Source organism: Glandiceps talaboti, chromosome 11 (genome assembly GCF_964340395.1).
Source record: "Glandiceps talaboti chromosome 11, keGlaTala1.1, whole genome shotgun sequence".
Lineage (NCBI taxonomy): Eukaryota > Metazoa > Hemichordata > Enteropneusta > Spengelidae > Glandiceps > Glandiceps talaboti.
The window spans coordinates 10,564,642-10,586,716 of NC_135559.1; the positions used below are offsets into that span (position 1 = coordinate 10,564,642).

General features: G+C 38.3%; 1 protein-coding gene across 1 annotated transcript in view; it reads left to right on the plus strand.

Moving 5' to 3' along the window:
- Positions 1 to 1,382: 1,382 nt before the first annotated feature.
- LOC144442245 (low-density lipoprotein receptor-related protein 6-like) overlaps positions 1,383 to 22,075 on the plus strand; it is a 44,787-nt gene continuing 24,094 nt past the window's right edge. Inside the window, exon 1 of the mRNA XM_078131528.1 lies at positions 1,383 to 1,571. Within this exon, the coding sequence (XP_077987654.1) occupies positions 1,469 to 1,571 (103 nt within the window). The 5' untranslated portion in view covers positions 1,383 to 1,468. The remainder of the gene's footprint in view (positions 1,572 to 22,075) is intronic.

The window sequence follows — 22,075 nt, forward strand, 5'->3', positions numbered from 1 at the left end:
TTGGTAACCGGAACGGCTTCGTCTGTACGTTATATGTTTATGCCCCCGAGCAGTTACTACATCGAAGGTAACTCATTTTGTCGACCAATACTTTGCTATTCGATAACGTTTACAGTGAGAATGGTCGAGAGGTAAAAAGAATGAAAGGAGAGAGAGAGAGAGAGAGAGAGAGAGAGAGAGAGAGAGAGAGAGAGAGAGAGAGAGAGAGAGAGAGAGAGACAGACAGACAGACAGACAGACAGACAGACAGACAGACAGACAGACAGACAGACAGACAGACAGACAGACAAAGAGACAGACAGACAGAGACAGACAGCAGACAGACAGACAGACAGACAGACAGACTGACAGACAAACAAACAAACGGACAGAGACATAGATAGAGATAGACAGACACACAGACAGACAGACAGACAGATGGACGGACGGACGGACGGACGGACGGACAGACAGACAGACAGACAGACAGACAGAAACATGTATGGGCAAATCTGGAGCATCTGGGAGGGAGCGAGACATTGGAACGATACAGTCAGAGAAAAGTTGGGAGGGAAACTGAGAAAGGTGGAGAGAGGCAGAAGCTAGAGATCAAAAGGTAGCTGTAATTGAATACGACTCTTCATTACAAAAGCGTGACGTGACATATACTTGGTGGTTTAAGGGTACAGAGTGTCTGCTTCGATAGTTGCTCCTCATTGGAATGGTGATATAATTATCTTTTTTCACATAAATAAATCACACTGTCTCATTCAATGGACACCTATCACAAAGGTAATACTAACTATCCTACATTTAAATGTGAAATCACAAAAACCGCAGTACAATGGTAGCAGTGTTCTATCACCTAATATGTAAACAACTGAATGAAGAAAACGTTGTTTACTTTGCGGTCATTTTCCGCTATACTACATGCAATGGGGTCATGGTGTTCCCTGTCTGTCCCGAGACATACATGTATTATGCAATGACTTACTATCACACTTCACTTTCGGACCAAGATCAGAAAATGTAACCTGATTACAAATTTACTCCATACTGGGAAAAACAACATGTAGATTTTACTGATTTAGAAAAAAAAGACACATTTGTTATTTATTTTTAGAATGAAATTTAGATGCATCAAAATGCTCCCATTCTATAGTTGGCGTTGATAAAACTGCCAGTTAAAAATCATCTTCAAAGTTGATATTGGAAACAGTTGGGAATAACCCGGATGGGAGATAATAGATGTGACGTGTCCCTCGTGTATCTACATTCAATGAATTCCAGTGAGAGTATACGTAGAAGCTATAAATTATTCAACAGTTCTCACTGTCACTGCACATTGTTATAACAGTAAGTAACAAAAGACAGCTTTCCCATTCTGAACTTCAACACAACGGTCAGAAGATGAATGCAAATTTACATAACAATACATGAATTTCTAAACACACCTTCGCCATTTTAGCTGCTTGGTCGAGCTTGGGAAATGCAAAAATTGGCAGTGTTGTATGAGCCCAAGTGTAACAGGAGGTTAGCAAACATGATGTGGAGACTATTTACTCTGTGTCTTCTGACACAGTTTCCCGTAGGTAAGTCATGTAGCCATTATTTGAAGTGCGAGCGTAATCAGGTAAAAACAGTAGTTCGATGACCATGTACAGTATACCCTAAATTGAACCTTGAAGCATAGAGATTTATGGGTATACCCACGTATTTGTTATAGTTTGGACGTGAGTACATGTCTCCGTTAGCAATATCGTCAGCGCACTAGCAGATAGGCTACTTTGGTTATATCATATTTCAACACAGAGGACGCTTTTAGTCACTAGCACCATGGAGGTAGAAAGGACCATTGTATGGAACCCTATAAAACACATTCGTGTGTAACGCTGCACAGTAAATTTACTAATATCGAACGATTTCGCTCATACATAATGCTTATTCATGTACATGTTATAGATGTGTAGCCATTTTCAATGTTATGGAAATTATTTAATGCGTCGGTGACATTGCTTAAGGCCATGATACAAACACTGAGTATAACAAACCCAGGTACTGCGTTCCTTGGCTGGAAAGGCACCCTTCTTGTCCAATTCCACCTGTTGCTTCGCAATTGGTAGCGAACGTATATTTATAACCAAGCCACATAACTGTAATGTAAGGGTAGTTTCGCTAACTCAATTAATTGATATAAAAACAATTATGTATGCACAGTTACAACACAACTGTATTCAACAATAAAGGTGTTGTTCTAAGGCAAGAGGTTAGACTTGTCAAATGATCGGTTTACATCATAACTGTTTATGTTATGCAGTGTTCTCGCGAACACTAGCAGTCAGTAACCTTGACCCTCACACGAAGTGTGTTTTTCTTTGCCGTTTTATACATAATACTCGGAGGACTCAAGTTTGTCCAGCGATTTCAACGGGGAAGGGTTATAGGGAAGCCAAGTCCAACAGTGTTCAAATGGACTAGCTGCCATTCTCAAAGCATGGAAGTAACGTACCCCCCTACCAAAATGTAGTACTTTCAGTATGTATCTACTCTCTTAGCTGGGAAGTATCACTCGTACTCCTAGCGACACCGGTATACTTGAATTACCTCGATGTTAATGACCCATGTAAAAGCATGGAGGAATACACGTTTACCTCCAGCATGTAATTTAGCAGACAATATGCTATGCTGTTATTAGTATCTAAGTGTCTCAGACACTACCAACCTCAGACCACTATGTTGTCTGAGCTATTAAATACGAACCTATTTCTCGACACATATATGTCACCTAAACCATACCTAAATAGACTCAATGTCCGAAGCTATACAAAATTGAAAGCACACGCCTTGAAGTCACGTATTGTACAAAACTCAATAGAGGTACACTACTGAATACGAACAGCGTAACACACAAAAAAACAACGATGCATTAGGCCCCTTTGTGAGAGGGTACGAGTAATTCCGACACTGCCTCGGGAACAATGTGATATTTTGGAAACACGTGAGCAGAATTTGAAACCGATTTTGAACACAGTAATTCTTTTCAAGTTATGAAGTGCATTATTGTTATACAATTTTTTAGGGGTATCACGTGCTGACCCCGTGGTGGGTGTCGGATATTCTGACAGTTTGGTACCTGTTGTTGTTTTGTATTGTCATGCTACACTGCATGCAAGGACACTTATTACACCGACGTGAGCAATCGTCAACGAATAACGCATAGACTTTCCACTACGTAATTAAACTGCACGGCAAATTAAATCTATTCTCGGGAGATTGCTTTTGGGCTGTTTAGGTAAAAGGGAGTTTCCCGCCAAAATACCGAGTGTTGAAAATTACGCGATGGTTTCAATTGTGCTTTTTTTTTATCAGATTGTGTGTATCGTTGGGCATACTAAATTTCAATGAAACTCGAAATGGTCGTGAAGACATAAATTGTCTTGATCATTCAAACGTTTTCTTTGTAATCCCACCTCCAAAGCTCCTTGGACCACTTGTGAAAATGGTTGGCTTCTCATTGTACGTTCATTTGAAACCTTTTACTCTAAGCTTCGTATCGTTGTCGAGTTCGAACATTTGATATATACATGTATGTCATTACGGCAATAATCAATAAATGATGAATGCTTGTCCATCACGAGTATAAAACCAAAATCAATATAGCGTTTGGTAACCTTTGCTTGTTTTCAAGGTCAAAGGTCATTTGCTTGCCAGAGTATATACCTTGCTATATATAATCACCCAATCGAAACATCGACAGTTAAGAAAGTGTATATGGATGACAAATATGCATTTATTTTGGATTTTAAATTAACAAAGAACAACTATACTGTGCATTTTAATTGCAATTATTTTAAAGCAACATCAAAAACACAGACCAAGTCCCCGTTTGTAACTAGATCAACATGTAAACGTCGGTTAATTAGGCATAATTAAAAATGTGTGGTTCCGATTACGCTCAATTTTAGAATAGGAGGGTAGGTAGATTTTTCATTTTATTTCATTATATTATTTTTTCTGTACACGTGAGTATCTAGGTCAGGTTTTCCAAGTGTTTTTCCACATGCTTTCTGTGTTGTTTATTTAGTCCTATCAGATGTACCACCATTACAAATTGGAAGAACAATGTTATACTGTCTTTATAAGTTGATGTCAGTTTCCGCATCCGCTTTTTCTCGTGAGACTTTTCTCGATTTTACTATTTTTTTCTCTCGAAAAAGTAAAAAAAGAAAAAAAAAGTTTAGGATCGGCAGTGAAAAACTAGGGGATCGGGTAACTGGAACCAAATAATTATTTTTTAGTGCTTATTACAAGTAAGAGGGAAACAAATTGCGTAAACAAACCAAATCACTACGTCATATCATAGTGTACACGTAGTCCGAGTCTGTACCAGGCTGTCGCGTCCCCATATATTGAATCGAAATACTTTGATTACGTGCATTTACTTGATGATTTATGTTTACCCAGCTTGTTTACAAACCATTTCCCGGCTGTACATATAATAAACAAACTCATTGCACATTTCTTTAATGTCGTTTATTTTAGCCCTTATTGAGTTACAAACACAGACTTGGTCAACGTTGCTTCGCATTGTCTAATAAATTACAGTAAAGGTATTTCATTCATTAAAAATAAATTCAAACTAAATACCAATCTCTCATCCACATAGTAACTTTAATTTGCAGTGCAGCTAACCAGAAAGCCTATACTACAGCAAATTTCAATAAGGCGGCACGATGTTCCCATCGCTTTTTTTGTTATCAACACTAGTAGAAAAAATAGTACAGTTTACGACACTTTCCGTACTATAGTTCAGATTGAGTTCAATTCTGTACTTTTATGCTGATGAGGTGGACGTTTCTGTACTTTCCCATTAGCGCCTGTCTAATCGGATTATACTCGATCTGAAAAATAGTTCAGATTGCGAGTCGGAAGTGATTTGAATACATTTGCATTTAGTTCAGAATATATTCATGAGTTCACCCCCATAACCGGGCAGTAAACAAATGAATATTCAAATCTACCGTGCTTGCAATCAATACGTACATAAACGCTATACGTGTAGCTAGTGTATTCGATACATATGTATGTATATAAGCAGGCTTATGATATGAACTACATGGTTAGGACGTACGTAGATTGTAATATCACAGGGCTCATTTTGAAATAAATGTTCGTAGTACGCCTTTTCATTATGCACTACATACCGCCACCACTAAACGTGTTTCACATTTCTACGCGTTTGATGCATAGTAATACAGATTTAGATGACATGACAATCGTTTCCAATAATAGTTTAAAATTGGGCCACAAATATTGCTAGTGTATGGAGCTTCTTAACAAACCTGACCGGCCAATAGCGTCAACAAACTCACAGTAGAGACGTGCTGACAGATTTGAGTCTGTGGACATTATTTCTAGCTAAGTAAAATTGAGTGACTATTGGGAATATTATATGGCATCCATGTCGTCCATGTCGTCTATAGTTTCTGACTGACCGTGTTATGTACAACGTAACGCTGAACGAAATACGGTCCATCAGGAATTAACTAGACTAACCTCTATGGGAATAGTATTCTTGTCCATGTGTCGTTTATAGAACAATTAAGTGTTAGGGTGTGATCTTCACAGTAATAAACAAGCCTTTAGAAGAACAACAGGTATTCACGCCTCAAATATCTTGGGCATCATCCAAATTACGATCATGAGCACCAAAGTAAAGGAAATACTTAATGACGTTCGGCATGCAGAACCCCCCCCCCCCCCGGGCCCGTACCTATGGGTACATGCCCGGCATCCATGTAACTGTTATATCACTCTACGTGACGATTCTGAGGGCCCTCATCTCTTATTCTCTTGTTTTATTTCAATTATACTCATAACTCCTGTTTTTATAGTATAACTGTACAATTGGCTTCGATCAGTGCATTCCAGATTTTCATGAGTCATGAGTGCACATTGCGCAGATATCTGCAGAATACTTAAAAGGATTATGGGTAATGTATGCATATGCGGGAAAAACAAACTGCTGTAAGGAGCATAGTCTCGCTGCCAGACTCGAGACTATCGTCCCTAATCTGTTTACCGAGCGGCGCAGCCGCGAGAAGAGCGGGACCAGTCCCCCTCTATTCTCGCGGCTGCGCCGCTCGGTAAACAGATTAGGGACGATAGTCTCGAGTCTGGCAGCGAGACTATAAGGAGCACTGACTTTGCCCTCATATCTTCATCCCATTTTGCACTGAAGAAGTTTCACATGGCTCTCATATTTCATATATACTCTTTCTAAATATATGGTGATGCAACATGAGTAAAAATAACTGGGGTTAACTAAGTTTGGTAGTCAATATAGCAGGTTTACCATCAAACTGACGCAAAATTTGTTTCAAATTTGTCTAGTAAAAACCGTTGGCCCAGTTGTCGATTAGGCTTACAAGTTACACAAAGCATGATAAGACACTGTGAATGGTGCAAATAAACAACGTGCGAAATGCCAAATACCAAATGCAAACAATACAAGCGAACAAAAGGGCCTGTATGCACTCTAATAGCCCGATATTTTGCCTAAAATCAGGCTCACATATGCGAACGGTGTGTTTTTGACGTACCTAGTAGGCAGTGATGTAGATAATAGCCGGTTACCGGTCACAACGCCCAGCTATAACTTATAAGTATAACAGTTGTGGGACCGGCTTAGGAAAGTACTCAAACCTGACGATCATTGAACAAATTCTAAGGTTGGAAAATTAAATATGAGTTGCCCGGGAGTTCTAATAGCAAGTAAAATACCCAAAGTGTAAACAAAAAGATAAATTAATTCATAATTATTTGGAAAACATTAGACGATTACGCAGTAAAACAAGACTGGCCACGCTATCGCTAGCGAAAGCCTTCGAACTAGTTTCATAACGACCGGACGTTGAAGGAAGCGCGAAGCGAAGTGTGAGGTCAATGTGACGTCTCATGATGATGTATGATGCATCAACATGACGTTTACGTAGAGTTGCACTAAATGTTTTCTAAACTTCAGTGGAAAGAATTTTTGTCGATCAGACACTGACTATGTTTAAATTCTTAAAACATCTGAGAAAACTGAAGAGGGGAAGCAAAATGTGACACTGACAGACAAGCCAGACGTACGGCACATGTACAGAAGGCGAGGCACACCCTCTGATGCAAACTGGACAATTATCGTGCGTGTCACGTATAAGGCATCAGATGTAATACATGTAGCTAACCAAATATTCTTGTACTGCAGTCTTTCTTGTAACAGGTATTGGAAATTGTCAGAAACCTGATGATTTTATGACTGAATAAGTTTCGATACGGAGACGAGAGAGAGGGGGAGACGGGAGAGAGAGAGAGAGAGAGAGAGAGAGAGAGAGAGAGAGAGAGAGAGAGAGAGAGAGAGAGAGAGAGAGAGAGAGAGAGAGAGAGAGAGAGAGAGAGAGAGAGAGAGAGAGAGAGCGGAGACCAAACTAGAGTCGGTACTCACCCCACCACGACATATGCATTTTTGTGATTTTGAAACGATAAAGAATGTTAATATGGATATTGGGACGATTGGAAATCGGACGATGTGAATCGTAATCGAATATCTCAGACCATCCACAATATATGTCGTGTTGACTTAGGCGATCCCAGAAACCATTCTTAGTTTACCCCTTTCACATATATTATCAACCATGCTAATGTTTTGAAACAAATCTCGATTAACAGGTAATTTAGCGCTTGAAAGATGGCGACGTCCATACCCCCCCCCCCCGGCTGCACATATTTTAATATGCAATTATACATTACCCCCTCCCCATACACGTCAGAGAAGTACAGTATGGTACACTATATGACACACTGTAAGCTAACAGTGGAAATCAACTTCAGTGTCCATACATATCAGACATAGAGATTTCTTTACAAATGGATGTGGGCTCATTGGGCTGTAACCTGTACTTGGAAAAACTTAACCAGCAGAGTTTTCTTTTTGAATCCTATGTCTTGACAGAAACGGCACCCCCCTTCGATAACTAGTGGGGAGGGTGTGTCCCCCTCCCACAGTAGGCAATTGTTTGAAAAATAAGGACATGTAGGAGGCCATTTAGCGGCATAATATTTCAAACCATACACATTATTGGAAGCCATAAAGTACTTGAAAATTGTCTTCAATACCCAAATTGTACTCTCATTAAATTATTTTACAACTGTATTACCTACGCTTTAACTAATACATAGATATTTTGGCAGACACACACATTCGTTTGGCCATTGGCTGCCTAATAATTAAATGTGTGGTAGGTAAATGAAGTGAACAATTTTGCAAAGTACAAGGTAAACGATTGCTCCTGTGGTTTGAATGTTCAACAAAGTCTCCACACAGAGAGATAGAGCAAGAGAGAAGGAGACATACGGCGACGAGAGAGAGAGAGAGAGAGAGAGAGAGAGAGAGAGAGAGAGAGAGAGAGAGAGGCATACACTTATACAAATGTAAATTTACTTGGTAAACAACTGCTCCTGAGGTTTAATTTTGGTTCAAATCATGAGCAGAATATTCGGGGGCCCTTTCAGACCATCACAATTGTCATGCCCCCCTCCCTTTGAACCTCAATTTTGTTCATGCCCCCCCCCCCCGTAAATTCTGACTCCAGCATAATTTCAAGTTTATTCCGAGCTCGGTATTACAGGCATTCGACTAGAGTCTTTATACCTCAAAGATATACAACAGTCCATTTCTGTACAAGGCATATCAGAAACCAAACATTTGCAGTGTGGAGTGTCACAAAACCCTGTGCTTGGTCCACTCTTACACGCGTATGCTGTCTATACACATCACCACTTGGAAAGCTAATCCGACATCAAAATCTCAATATGCAACAACATGCAGACGACAACCAGATTTACCAATATATTTCCCCAATCACATACGTCAACTACAGTAACTAAGATGGAAACTGTTGCACATGATATTAAACGACCCAAAATAAGCTAGTTTAATGATGGCAAAACCGAGGTCCTCCTTATCACGTCTCAGTTCAACAGGCTTCCTCGTCTCATGAACCACATCAACATGGGATCGTCTTCTGTGCAGTTAGTGGATTCAGCATGTACCATTTGTGTAACAATTGATGACCGTTATAACCTCAAGAAGCACATCTCGTTGACATGTAGATCAGTTCTTTTTCACCCCCGAACAATAGGTCGCATCATTGACAGTGGAGGGGGCCCCTCCACTGTCTATGGTCGCATACGCCAGTATCTTACAAACGGAGTTTGTCAGAACCTTGGTCATGCACTTATATCATCGATACCTGACTACTGAATGGCCCTTCTGTATGGGCTGCCAGCTAAAAACATTGTCCCTCTTGAACATGCCCAAAATACAGCAGCTAGGATTGTGTCAGGTACAAAGAAAACAGATGACGTCACATCGGTTCTTTCAATAACACAGTTTAGTTAGAAATCACACTGGCGTCAAGTGCAGTTACATAATATACCAGTAGGTAGGGCCTACATGTACATGTAGTCTCAGGTCACTACATTGTGGTCTGAGATGTAGTTTACACCACTATGACCTAAGAACTTGAACCAGGGCTGAGGAGAAGTGGTCTGAGGTTAAAGTTTTGCAGCTCTCGTTCAGCAATCTCAAAACATTTCAGCCTACTTCCCGTAATGAACACTTGTCAAGCATTTTTGTAGCTCCCATACTCAAAGACTACATATATGTTTATATACGACTCAAAATATAACACTGAAATTTACTTTGAACACGTTCAGTTTCAGTAGACCTATTAAAACCCAAAATCTCCACTGTATAATTTAATATCGGTAATAGTTTACAGTCAAAAACTTTTAAATTTAGTTTTGACTAGGAGGTCCCCAAGTTTTGCAAGTTGACTCATGACCGCAATCATTGCTTTACTCGCTTGAGCTGCAAGCGCTAAATACCATAGACCACTGCTTGACATAATCACGCCTAGATATTCATAAAAAGCGAACAACGTCGAGTTTATGACCACCAATAACCACTTTTCAATTTTCTTAAGAATTTCATCTCTTAGTAAATACAATAATTTTAGTTTTGACATACATGTAATTTACTTTCAAAAGACAATGTTAGAAACCCCTACCCCATTGATTCCTGTGGGAACATGCCTTTCGTGAAGAAAAAATGGTTACATAACATGTCTACAAGAATTGTTGGAGAATGTCTATGTAGAATGCCACACTGATCCCATATCCACACCTTGAGTTTTATTTTTATTGTTCTCCAATGATCTCCTTCAAAGTAATAGTCTGGATGCCAATATGGTTTCTAACTAAACCACGTCTAGCCAAAAGCCCCTCAAATAGCACAAAAAGTTGTTCACCCAATCAGTGAAACCTAAATGTTTTGGTGATGTAAACAGTATATAAGTAGCATCATGGGCTGACAAATATACCACATTTGAACATTACTGTCCCAATAAACACTAACTTTATGAGGGACTGTGTTATTGGTTAGAGTTTTGTGATTTATTAACAAAGACATGATGTTAATGACTGTGTGGGTGGCTGTAAATGAATTTTAAATTGCATCTCATGCATTTCAAGACTTCTAGAGTAACGACTCTGACTATACTTTGAGTGGAGGTATAAATGGTAATGATACAGTATAGGAACTAGACTATCAAAGTAATTACCTTGTCCAAAAGACTACAGTCGGATATTAATCTCACCATTAATGCCTGAATTTATGTCTATCAAGGTGGATCTGATAAGATCATGGAAATCGAGAAACTTTCATCACTTTGGACTTGAGCATTGAATACATTTGTGAAGTACTCAGACCATGATTCATGTTGTTTTTTTTAGAGATTAATTCCACTAGATCGTCCACTAAATCGTCCACGAAAACAAATACATTCTATCATTCCACCATGTCACTCAACAACGCGCATCGAATTCTATCACTTGAATTTCCGTTATTTAGTCGTCTGAAGATCGTAACGGCCTCCGTACCATAACTTGTGTACTTTGTGTAAATACAGCTCTACTTCTCAGTATTGAGCACTTTTCCTTCAGTTTATGACTTACCTCTTATATATATATATATATATATATATATATATATATATATATATATATATATATATATATATATATATATATATATATATATATTACCATTGCTCGGTTGACGGCAACGCGGTCAAAGATATCGGGTTCTTTGCACAATACACGTGTATATAGAAATGATGTCCCTTAAATTTCCCCTCTTTTCATTCTTGCTCTTTTCAACTACAATATAGATTTTGATAATTTCCATAGGTCTCACGAGATATACTCTTCAAGGAAAAACAAGTTCGTGTCGGAGTTTGACACGAGAATAGTCTGTGCTTGGAGTAATTATACTGTCAGTATAATTTCTCAAAGGTATGTGTTATCGTGGAAGTTTAAACATTATTTATACTTTAATGGTGTTATAGATTTTGACCCAAGCTATGCATGCCACGGTCACAAGCTATATTGCGTCAGATCGATTTGCCAAACAAGTTTGCCAGAATTAACGCATCCCATCAAACCATGGACCCTCCACAAAGGTGGAGTGTCTATGGTCAAACAAATGACAGGTCGCAGAAACTATGGTCATGGAAGTATGAACGTCGTTTATACTTGTACGCCGTGACATACAATGAGCGCAGTGCCATGATTGACCGGATTATTCAGTGTCGACAATCCCAGTTAATATAATCCCAAAGGCAAACTTGTTTTATTTACCACCTTGCCAAGCAACACAGGGTGGTGGCGAGGCGAAGTTGTAATGTACTGTCGCTTTGATATTCACGATTTTGGAAAGGAAATAGATAACATCGGGTTAGATCTTGAGAGTAAATAAGAAGAAAAGAAGAGTTACGTTAATTTGAAATCAGTGATAAACGAGTTGTCTATTTTTAAGAAACTAAATATAAGGAAAGCTATGGGTCCTGATAACATATGTGGTAGGTTACTGAATGTCTATGCATCGCAGTTAGCTAGTGTTTCCAGTAGATTGTTCAATTGGTCGTACAATGATCATACGATATCAACCATTTGGAAAACATCTACCATCTGTCCGGTCCCTAAAAACTTCCAAGGCATCGTCCTGTAGCACTGACTTCCATTGTGATGAAATGCTTCGAGCGTATTTTACTTTGTCAAAACCCACAAAAACATTCACACCTTGACCCATACCAATTTACATATTAAAGTAATAGAGGTACTGATAATGCAACTCTCACATTACTTCACGATGCGTATACACATCTTGAAAAACCAAGTTCATTTGTAAGACTATTGGTTATTGATTTTTCATCAGTCGTTAACAGAAGTCAACCAAACATGATGGCTCATAAACTTAGTTATTTAAACGTTAACCCCAAACTCATCCTCTGGATAATGGATTTTCTTGTCAACCTTTCCCAGTTTGTTCGCTACCAAAAATTAAGTTCAGCCTTCCATTCAACATTTAGGGGTGCCTCACAGAGCACGATACTCTCACACAAACTATTTACACTTTACACAAATGACTGCTCATCAGGTACCGATACAAATCCACTTATCAAATATTCTGATAACTCTGCATTAGTTGACCTGTCAAATTCTGACCGTACTTATTTCGATGAAGTTGATAGGTTTGTTACTTGGTGTAAAGAAAACTACTTGGACGAAAGGTCGACTTTAGGAAGAACCCTAAAGTAGTGCCCGACCTTTTTATTGACAATGTTAAAGTTGAACAGGTGACTAAATATATATATATATATATATATATATATATATATATATAGGAACAGTCTTGGATAATAAATCAAATGTTAAGGCCAACACAGATTTCATTAACAAGAAATGTCAATCTAGAGTTTACTGTCTACAACAATTGAGGGGCCTAAAATTTTGTAAATGCCAAGGTATTACAGACATTCTATCGGAGTTTTGAGTCGGTTTAACATTTTCTTTTTTGTGCTGGTTTGGTAGTCTAGGGACTAGCTACAAGAGTGTCTTGAACAAAATTGTAAATGTGTTTAGTAAAGTATTGAGTGAAAAGTAGACTAATTTGAATGAAATGTTTACATCTCGTGTACAAAACAAAGCTGGGAAAATGGTAAATGACAAAGGCCACATTATGTCCCAACACTTTGAACTCCTGCCATCAGGGAGACGATTTCGTGTCCCTAAATTCAGAACAGTCAGAACCAAATCAAGTTTTGTGCCCACTTCAACTAAATTTTAAACCAAACTAAATAATTCTATTTCAAAGACATCTGCTCTGCATTCCAGATTGGAAGAACCGCGTTTTTTTATTGTCTTTTTTAAGTTGATGACCATTTCTGGCAAGACTTCACTCACAATTTTCTCGATTTTACTGATTTTTCTTCTTTATTAAAAAGGTTTAGGGTCGGCACCGGATTTCTAGAATGGAAGCGTTTGGGGAGTTATGTGTGATTTATTTGTTGAGAAAGGTTCAAAGACAATAAATATCGCCATAAGGTGGCACTTGCCGTTCCAGTGAGGAACGACTAGTGCCACCACGGTAGTACTCGACAATTCGATGGACCACGGCCAAGTCCGCCATTCACAATTTTCAAATCACTTGAAATAAAGCAATCTGGCAAAACTCGCCCATGTGCATTTACAATCTTGTCGCAACTAATTCTAGTAGGTAAAACCATAGACCCTCCACCCTGTCTATGGTAAAACCTAGTCGCATTCATAACTTTCATCGAGGGTAAGGTAATTTTAGTCATCAACTTCTATAAAGTCCAAAATGAAACGATAAAACATGTACATTTTGGAAATTATCCCATGTATAATGCCAGATTATAAAGTGACAAAGAGTGGTTCATCTGAGTGGATAGCTTAACCTCTTGACGATTTATAAACAATGGGAAATAGGCAGCTATCTTGATGTTCATTTTAACCTATTTTCCCGGAGAATATTTTCAGAACTGGTATCCAAATTACCAAGATCACGTTTTTCATATTTACTGATATGCCGCTTTAGTTATGGCCGGTTTTGTGGGATGTTTTGCGTGCACAATGTAAACCACAGACAAGGCATGTAAACTTCTACTTGCAAACCCGTCTATTTCAGGCTTGGCCTCTTACCACTCTTGGAGGAATTGTACTGACTCCTCCAAGACCACGTCTGACACAGTGGCCTGAAACCCATAGTCTATCGCGAGTATATTGTCTACCCTTCAAGAGACACACATTCTCTGCCAGTCACCCTTTTAAAAATACGCTTGTTAAACGTCTGCTCCTGGAGTTAAATTTGGTTCAACTCATGAGCAAAATATTTGTACGTGACTCCGGGCCCCTTTCAGACAATCCGAATTTTCACGCACGTCCCAATTCGTTTTTTTCCCGTGACAACAATTTTTCTCCTGAGCCTCCCCCTACCCTAATCTAGTTCCTGACGACCGTATTCCAATTTTACACTACATCTTTACATATTACGTATAGTCAATGTCATTACTCTCGTTGCCGATGTGTTGGCAATTATATACATGTATATATATAATATCCATAATCACAACATATTTCCTGCTCAAAGAAGAACTGTTTCAGCTTATTCCATTTCGATATAAACAGACAGAGAGTCCAGGGATAAAATACCCATGTACTACTCCTTATATTACTGGCTAGGTAATGTCAACCGTAAAATAATCCAAGCACCAGCGTCCCTAAAATCCGTGAAACAGTGTCGATATTACAGTATTTTGCTGACACTTATTACTTTCTGTAACTGGTCTATATTTGTGATATCATGGTAAATATGCTTGGAATTTATGGCCTAACAAACCAGACATTACGTAGATTTGAATATTGAAGAAAATCAAAAACAAAAACAAGGCCATGGCCATGGCCGGTCAGGTACTGATATTAGTACTTTAGACATCAGTGGGGGTCACACTTGGTCATTGAAACTATATTGACCGACCAAAATTCTAAACATCACGGATAAATAATTTCATATCGAAATGTATGTACGGAGATTCAGGTTTTTAGACCACGTGGCTTTGACATGACATCATCAGCTAAATTTGCAATACGAAAGTAACGTAAAACATGGATGTATCTAGTAGGGAGCAAAGTCCGCATGTCTGTATGGATGTTTGAAGATTTACTATCGGTATATGGGAGGCATAGAGGGAAATATTTGAATAGCGTTATTTAACGTTACATAATTCATAACTGACTACTAAACTACCGTCAAGAGGATTGTTTTTGCTTCCATTTATCTGTATTAATTTTTTTAAAGGCAGTGATGGTGACTGCCAATGCCGGTAGTGAAAATATGGCCCGCACATTCTGAAGATTTTTGTATCATACAAGTTCAATGTTGTAGCTGAGAATGTGATTTATATTTATAACTCAGTAGAATGGGTACCGGTACTGATGCGAGGGATGTGAACCAACCTTTGTGTTGCGTGCTTTTTAATATCACCGTGTGTGTGTGTGTGTTGTTTGTTTGTTTGTTTGTAATGTAGATTCGTCGTTGATATACTGCTACTAGATCAGACCGTGGGTTATACTTCCATGATCAGAACATGACCAGACACAACTCTCCACGGCACCATTTTGGTTTTACAACTTTGATTACTTTGTTTTGAATAGCTTTTGTCAAGTTCTTGACTTTCCTGATATGACAATAAAGCAAGGGCGGTGAAATATTATTATAGTAGTCCTTCAAAAAACAAGACAATTTTGAAACTTTTAGTGGAAAATGTTAGTGAAGACACAGTTTACCCGCATAAATTAACTAACAAAAGACAAAAGAAATGTACACATGGTTCATTTTCTAGGTGTCGACCTCATGAATATGCACCAAGATTTAGAACCGAGTCAGCTTTAAATGCGTTCACACCTCCAAATCTGGTCTGGACAATATTGTCTGGGCTTAGTCACCCTTTTATGCGGACTACAGAGCGGCCCTGGTGCGGACTATTTCTGCCACCTATTAATGCCTGAAAGTCAAGTGGCATATGCTGAGGTTGTGTACAACCAGCAACCCATAACATTTTAGCAATCTACAGTTCTACCTCAGTATGGCTATTAGCCATGCTAGGTAGTTACTATAATGATTAATATAATGGTTGTCTTGGTAAAAGTTGTCGACCCCCCCCCCAAAAAAAAAAGAAGAAAAAAAAAGAAAAAAAGAAAAAAAAAGATCAACAAAACATTCTATGATATTGAAAGCGCTCCTGGCATGTAATTCCATAGAACAGTTTCCTGTAGGGAATGGCAGCGATTTCATTCAAACTCAAAGACAGAGATGTTGCTAACCAACGTGAACAGCCATAAAAAATTGTATGTGAATGAGTACGACTCTGAGATCCCGCTAACGGTTTCATTGTTGTCGGTCTAACCAGAGACACTGGAGAACTTCACTGTCTATGATCTAATCGTATTGCTCAGTGTGAAAACCGTGCAAAGCGTTACTATTTTGGCGTTGTATTTTCGCACATTTTTGGTTCACAAGGGTCCAATAATTTAAGCTTGAGTTAGGAAATAGGCCTATTAAAAAAATTGTGTTGTTCCGATTAGGCAAAATAAATAAATAGGTGGGGTAGGTAGATTTATTTTTATTCATGTGCGAGTGTCTAATTCTGGTTTTCCATTTTTTCCAAATGATCTCTGTGTTATTGGCTTCTTTCCATTAGATGTACAACCATTACAGATTGGAGGAACAGTTTTATATTGTCTTTTTAAGTTGATGTCAGTTTCTGCATCCACTATGTCTCGTGAGACTTCACAATTGTTGCGATTTTGTTAGTTTTTCAAGAACACGTAAAAAAAAGTTAAGGGTCGGCAGTGAAAAACTAGGTGGGTCGGGTAACAGAAACCAAACAGTTATTTTTTAGGCCTAAGGCATAACGTAGCATATAAATCTACCCAACCTGCGCGAGCAAGATCTGCATCGGTCAATGTAATATTTACATGGTCTATTACAATTTGGTAAAGTGTACCATTGTATATGCTTGTGCGAGACGTAAAAAACATCATGCCGTCTAATTGTACGAAACGATTTAGTCACTATGGTTTTGAAGTCAGTGAGATAATGTTTGTGAAGTACCCGGTATCGTGATGTTATCGCTTGTATAGAAAAACCATCACTGAGGCAAAATCTCACTTTTATCATCATTCATTTTTTAGTCTTCAATCATGCCAATTAAAAATATGGATACTGCAGTCATTTATGTGACTTTTTTTCCAAAAATGTTTATCGTGCATCTCGATTATATTTTTTTTCGTCTTCGTAACATCTTTTTTTTTATTGTGCCAAAAGTAGTAGCTACCACATATAGAACAGTGGAAAAATACCGAATGAGACTCAGAAATGTAAAATCATTTACTTCAATGTCCAAATCAAATGCGGACATCAGAAAATGATGCATGCACGTTGTGATGGACTCGTGATTAGCTCTAGTCCAGATGCCAATTGGTATCTAACTAAACCATAGACAATAGAGAGGGTCCTCTCTATTTTCTATGACTAAACCAAGTTTAGTGAGTGGAGGTGTAAATGGTAACGATACTGTTTAGGAACACGGTGATAGGAACTAGACGAGATTAGCACTGACAACACACGCTCCGCGAACTCCAGCAAAGAGGCCTGGTGGGGTATATAGAGACTTGTCAGAGTTGTCGGAGCTACTGTTCATGTACATATAAGTTCCACGTATTCTCAATTTATTTCGTGCTGGATAGAAAACAGTCAGTATAGTCCTTGTGTTCTCCAGTGTATAGCCGATGGATTGGATAGTGAGAGTCATGATATGTGTGATACATTGTAGTTTATACACCAGAACTGAATTTTAGACTGATCCCGTCGGCATCTTCAGAGAAAGCATCAAGCGGGTACCACAATAAACTGAAAACGTAACGACTATAAGCATAACTATAAGTTTTAATTTACATGGAACTACGGTCATATTTGATAAGCTTATCCCCCACTTCCACATATGGTCTCATACCCCTTGGTCAGCGAAAAGCCAATCATGTTCATGTCCGGACATACGAGTTATAAATGGGGCGGTCATATGGGTTAAGTTAGGGTGGAATATAATATATGGAAAAAGTCTGATTGATACTGGCTGTGATGGGTAGTAGAGCATTTTTTAATTGTCAAAAACAGGGTTGGGGGCCGAATGATATGATTCAAAACGTCATGACTTTCTGGTATATCTTTGTTGTCATGGTGTGTTTCCAGTTGAGGATGGCTGTCTTTGACTGGCTACAACAGTAAGTGACTGATTTTGAAAGCAAAGAAAGTGGAAGAACATTGGTGTTAGTTAAAAAACTATTGTTATTAAAGATATACAAGTAAACGCAGCAAAACAATTGAGAGTCGGTACGGAAAGGAACATGACCACAGGAAGGTGTTCAGCTGTTCTTCATTGTTCTTTGCAATTTGACGACCGGGCGATCACATACTAGTAGTTGTCAGTGTTTTCGCTAAAGCAAAATACACGGAGATGGTTCAAAATCACTTGACTATCATTTCACTCTTATTTAAATCTACAAATATCTCATTAATATTTTCTCCCAGCTTACTTCAAACTATATGACATTTTCCATGAAAAAAAGGTGCGTATCTGGAGCAAAGAAGTGTTTCAGATATCAGAGTGTTCACGTTTGCGTGACCAAGACATAGACATAGACTGGCAAGCGACGCCATGAATTGTGATCGAATCCCAGGGTCGGATCGGTTGTAGATCAGTGTTCATGATAATTCATTTGCGTGTTCAATTACTAAGTCATCGATGTAGGGTTATAAATTCAGTGACTACACCATCAACAAAGTTACTTCTTACTATAAATCATGTTGAAAAAGACCCTAGGAAAATGTCTAAGCAACAATGACGGGTGTTACTTTTTTGCAGTGTTTATCCAAATAGTAATCGTCGAATAACGTGACCCTGGCTGAAAACTGCGACAGTGAGTGTACCATAAATTCCCAAAACAGACTGACCAGAACAGACATATTGACACACAAAAAGTGTGCAAGTTTACATCTTGTGACAGGTTTGGTTGGGGTCACCTCCATCGGCTAATGGTCGAAATCGTCATTGTAAAATATTTTTAATTACCCTCAACTACAAATCAGCGTATCGTTGACGATCATTTCAATCGTAAGTGTTTAGAACTGATTCAGAAGTAAAACGTAGAATTATTAATGACAATGGTATGCAAAGTTTTGTTGTTTAACAATCATCAGCGATTTGGCATGTTTGCACAAACCACAGATACTTGTTAGTGCATACACTTTTGATACTTCTATTCTATAAGGTAAAGGCTAAATTTAAAAAGACATGATCCCAGTATTAACTTTTTTGTTGCGGCTATATTTCCTAAGTGAGGTGTGCCAAAGAAAGTTTTCCCATGATACTTTGCGCCAGTGCGACTTTTTGACATTGTACGTTCGATGTTCCCAATGAGTAAATGGAATTTTATCGAGAAGTCTATTCATATTTGTTTATGACAGCAATATATTTTCAATTTTCTGTTTTTGGTCATTTTTGGGGTCAAAAACTGTCATTTGTTTTGTAAATAAAAGAATTCAAAGTAAAAATGAATGACAGCCGCAAAACTAATCGATTGAATGGGCTGACATTTGGTGTGCAGGTATGTTAGAGTATCTGGATGAAGAATTCTTCAAGAAAATTTGAAGATGACATTGATATGCAAATACGTCTAAAACGTGCTGTGTAGTATCATATTATAGCCATGTTATTTTACAATACTCGTGAGAAAGTAGAATTTATTGGTGAAGTAAAGTTGCTCATACACCTAAGAAAATTTGACTACACTTGAATACATAATGAGCAAATGAAATGATCACAACAATCACATATCTTTGTAATGTTATGACTATACAAGATCTAATACAGGGACGAATGGGGTACTTATCAAATAATGCCCTCCGGAACTCAGAAATAAATGTAGATGCGCTGTACCATGCAGTTACGATCAGCGGTTTTGAACTATGGAGGTAGGAAGGAAGGAGGTAGGAAGGATTATAGTCCTACCACCATTTCTGAACAAAATCGTTGTCCTTGAATTGGAATGGTATGCTTTTAATACAAAAGTTGCACAAACATATGTTCTTGCTTTCAAAAGTTTTAGAATTAACACCATGATTTCACCGTCGCCCATACTGAGGTTTTCCTGCATCTATTGCTATGGATTTTGTTGGTGGGACTTTGCTGTACTGTATGAACACTTGTTCAGACTCAGGCCACTAAAACACAATTGCAAAAAAAACCCGTAAAGACACGAAGTATCGTTTTGCACAACGTTCGGCTTGAAGCAGGTTTGAAGGGTAACCATGCACGACAGAGAAGATGGGTTTAGAGCCCCATTTACACCTAAAACAAAAAGCGATTCTAGTCTGTTCCTATTATAGTGGTCTGAGGTTCAGATCAAAGTGCCGCATTCATCCACAACATAAAAAATCATAGACCCTACACGACTGGCGTTTGTAAAAGTCAGTTTTAAACCATAATTACTACACCTCTTTATCTTCTCGGCAAGAACATGCAGTGCTGCAATCCAACGTGAGGACCTCTCACCAACTTTCAGATCACTTCACATTGGGAACGTTGGTGAGAGTTCTACTAATATAATTCAGACTGAGGCAAAAAATATAGCCTTTCTGAGTTGAAATCCGAGGTTTAAATCCTGATATCTGAAAATTCCCAATCAACCCAGATTACATTGAATAAAAAATAAGTCTAACAAACAATTTATGATTTTTCAGTCCCGAAACTTGCTATTATCCATACACTGTATACAAAGCTAAATACACGGTGATTGGTGTATCGCACTCCTTGACTGAGTGGGTCGGAAAAAAAATAGGTAGACTCACTTGTCATAAATCGATTTATAAATCCACAAAGGCACTGTGACAACTAAAGCAGTCCCTTTACAGACCATTTTTCTTTAGAAATAAATAGGCTAAAACAATACTGAATGACAGGCAGTCCAAGGTATGCGAAACCATAAGCGAGCGCGTACTCACGATGCTAGATTAACACACTATTTTACCTGCGCATTGAAGACGCACAGTAAAAAGACCAGTTTTCAACATTAATGCAGGAAATACAAAGCTAACAATTCAAAATTGTATAAAATGTAAGAAAACAAAAAACAGGCGACAGTCAGAGCATGCATGAACTTCGATTTACAATACCATTATTAAGTTCTTGCATTTTGGGGCTAATGAAGTCATAGAGACTAGAGTGGGCGAGTTTCATCACAGTTAGTATAATCAATGGCACCGTGATAATTCTGACTTTCACTTGAAACTGGACCAGAACAGTCTAGGTCGGACGAGTCGTCATCATCAATTCAAAGGCGACGTAACCAAATATACACCGTGAATTCATCTTAGATCGCACCGAGTTGAACAATCATGTCTGTCATTGTAGAATGTAGACCTTTACGCTGTTTGACCGACTATTGAAGTATAACCCACATAGGTGATATTTCATTGACCTACATGGAAATGCTTGTAAATACTTTTTGCAAGTAGTAGTAGCTCAGACCACTCTAGTATTTTAGTGGTCTGAGGTAGTAGTAAGAGTTTTTGCTAACGTTTACATGCTAGCGTAGTTGTACATGTACGTATACATGTCAGTTCGTATGTACATGTACATTAAATGTAGCTCTCATCATATCATACACTGTACATGTGTGTAACCCTTTTCTTTTGCACCCTCCCCCTCCGCCTTCATGTGGTCAAACACAGACAACTAACTAACTAAATAGTGTTACTGTTAGTTTTCTGTGGGTCAAACAATTAGTGTACACGCCTTGAATCACATGCAGGCGAGATAGATTTGAATATTCATTTGTTTACTGCCCGGTTATGGGGGTGAACTCATGAATATATTCTGAACTAAATGCAAATGTATTCAAATCACTTCCGACTCGCAATCTGAACTATTTTTCAGATCGAGTATAATCCGATTAGACAGGCGCTAATGGGAAAGTACAGAAACGTCCACCTCATCAGCATAAAAGTACAGAATTGAACTCAATCTGAACTATAGTACGGAAAGTGTCGTAAACTGTACTATTTTTTCTA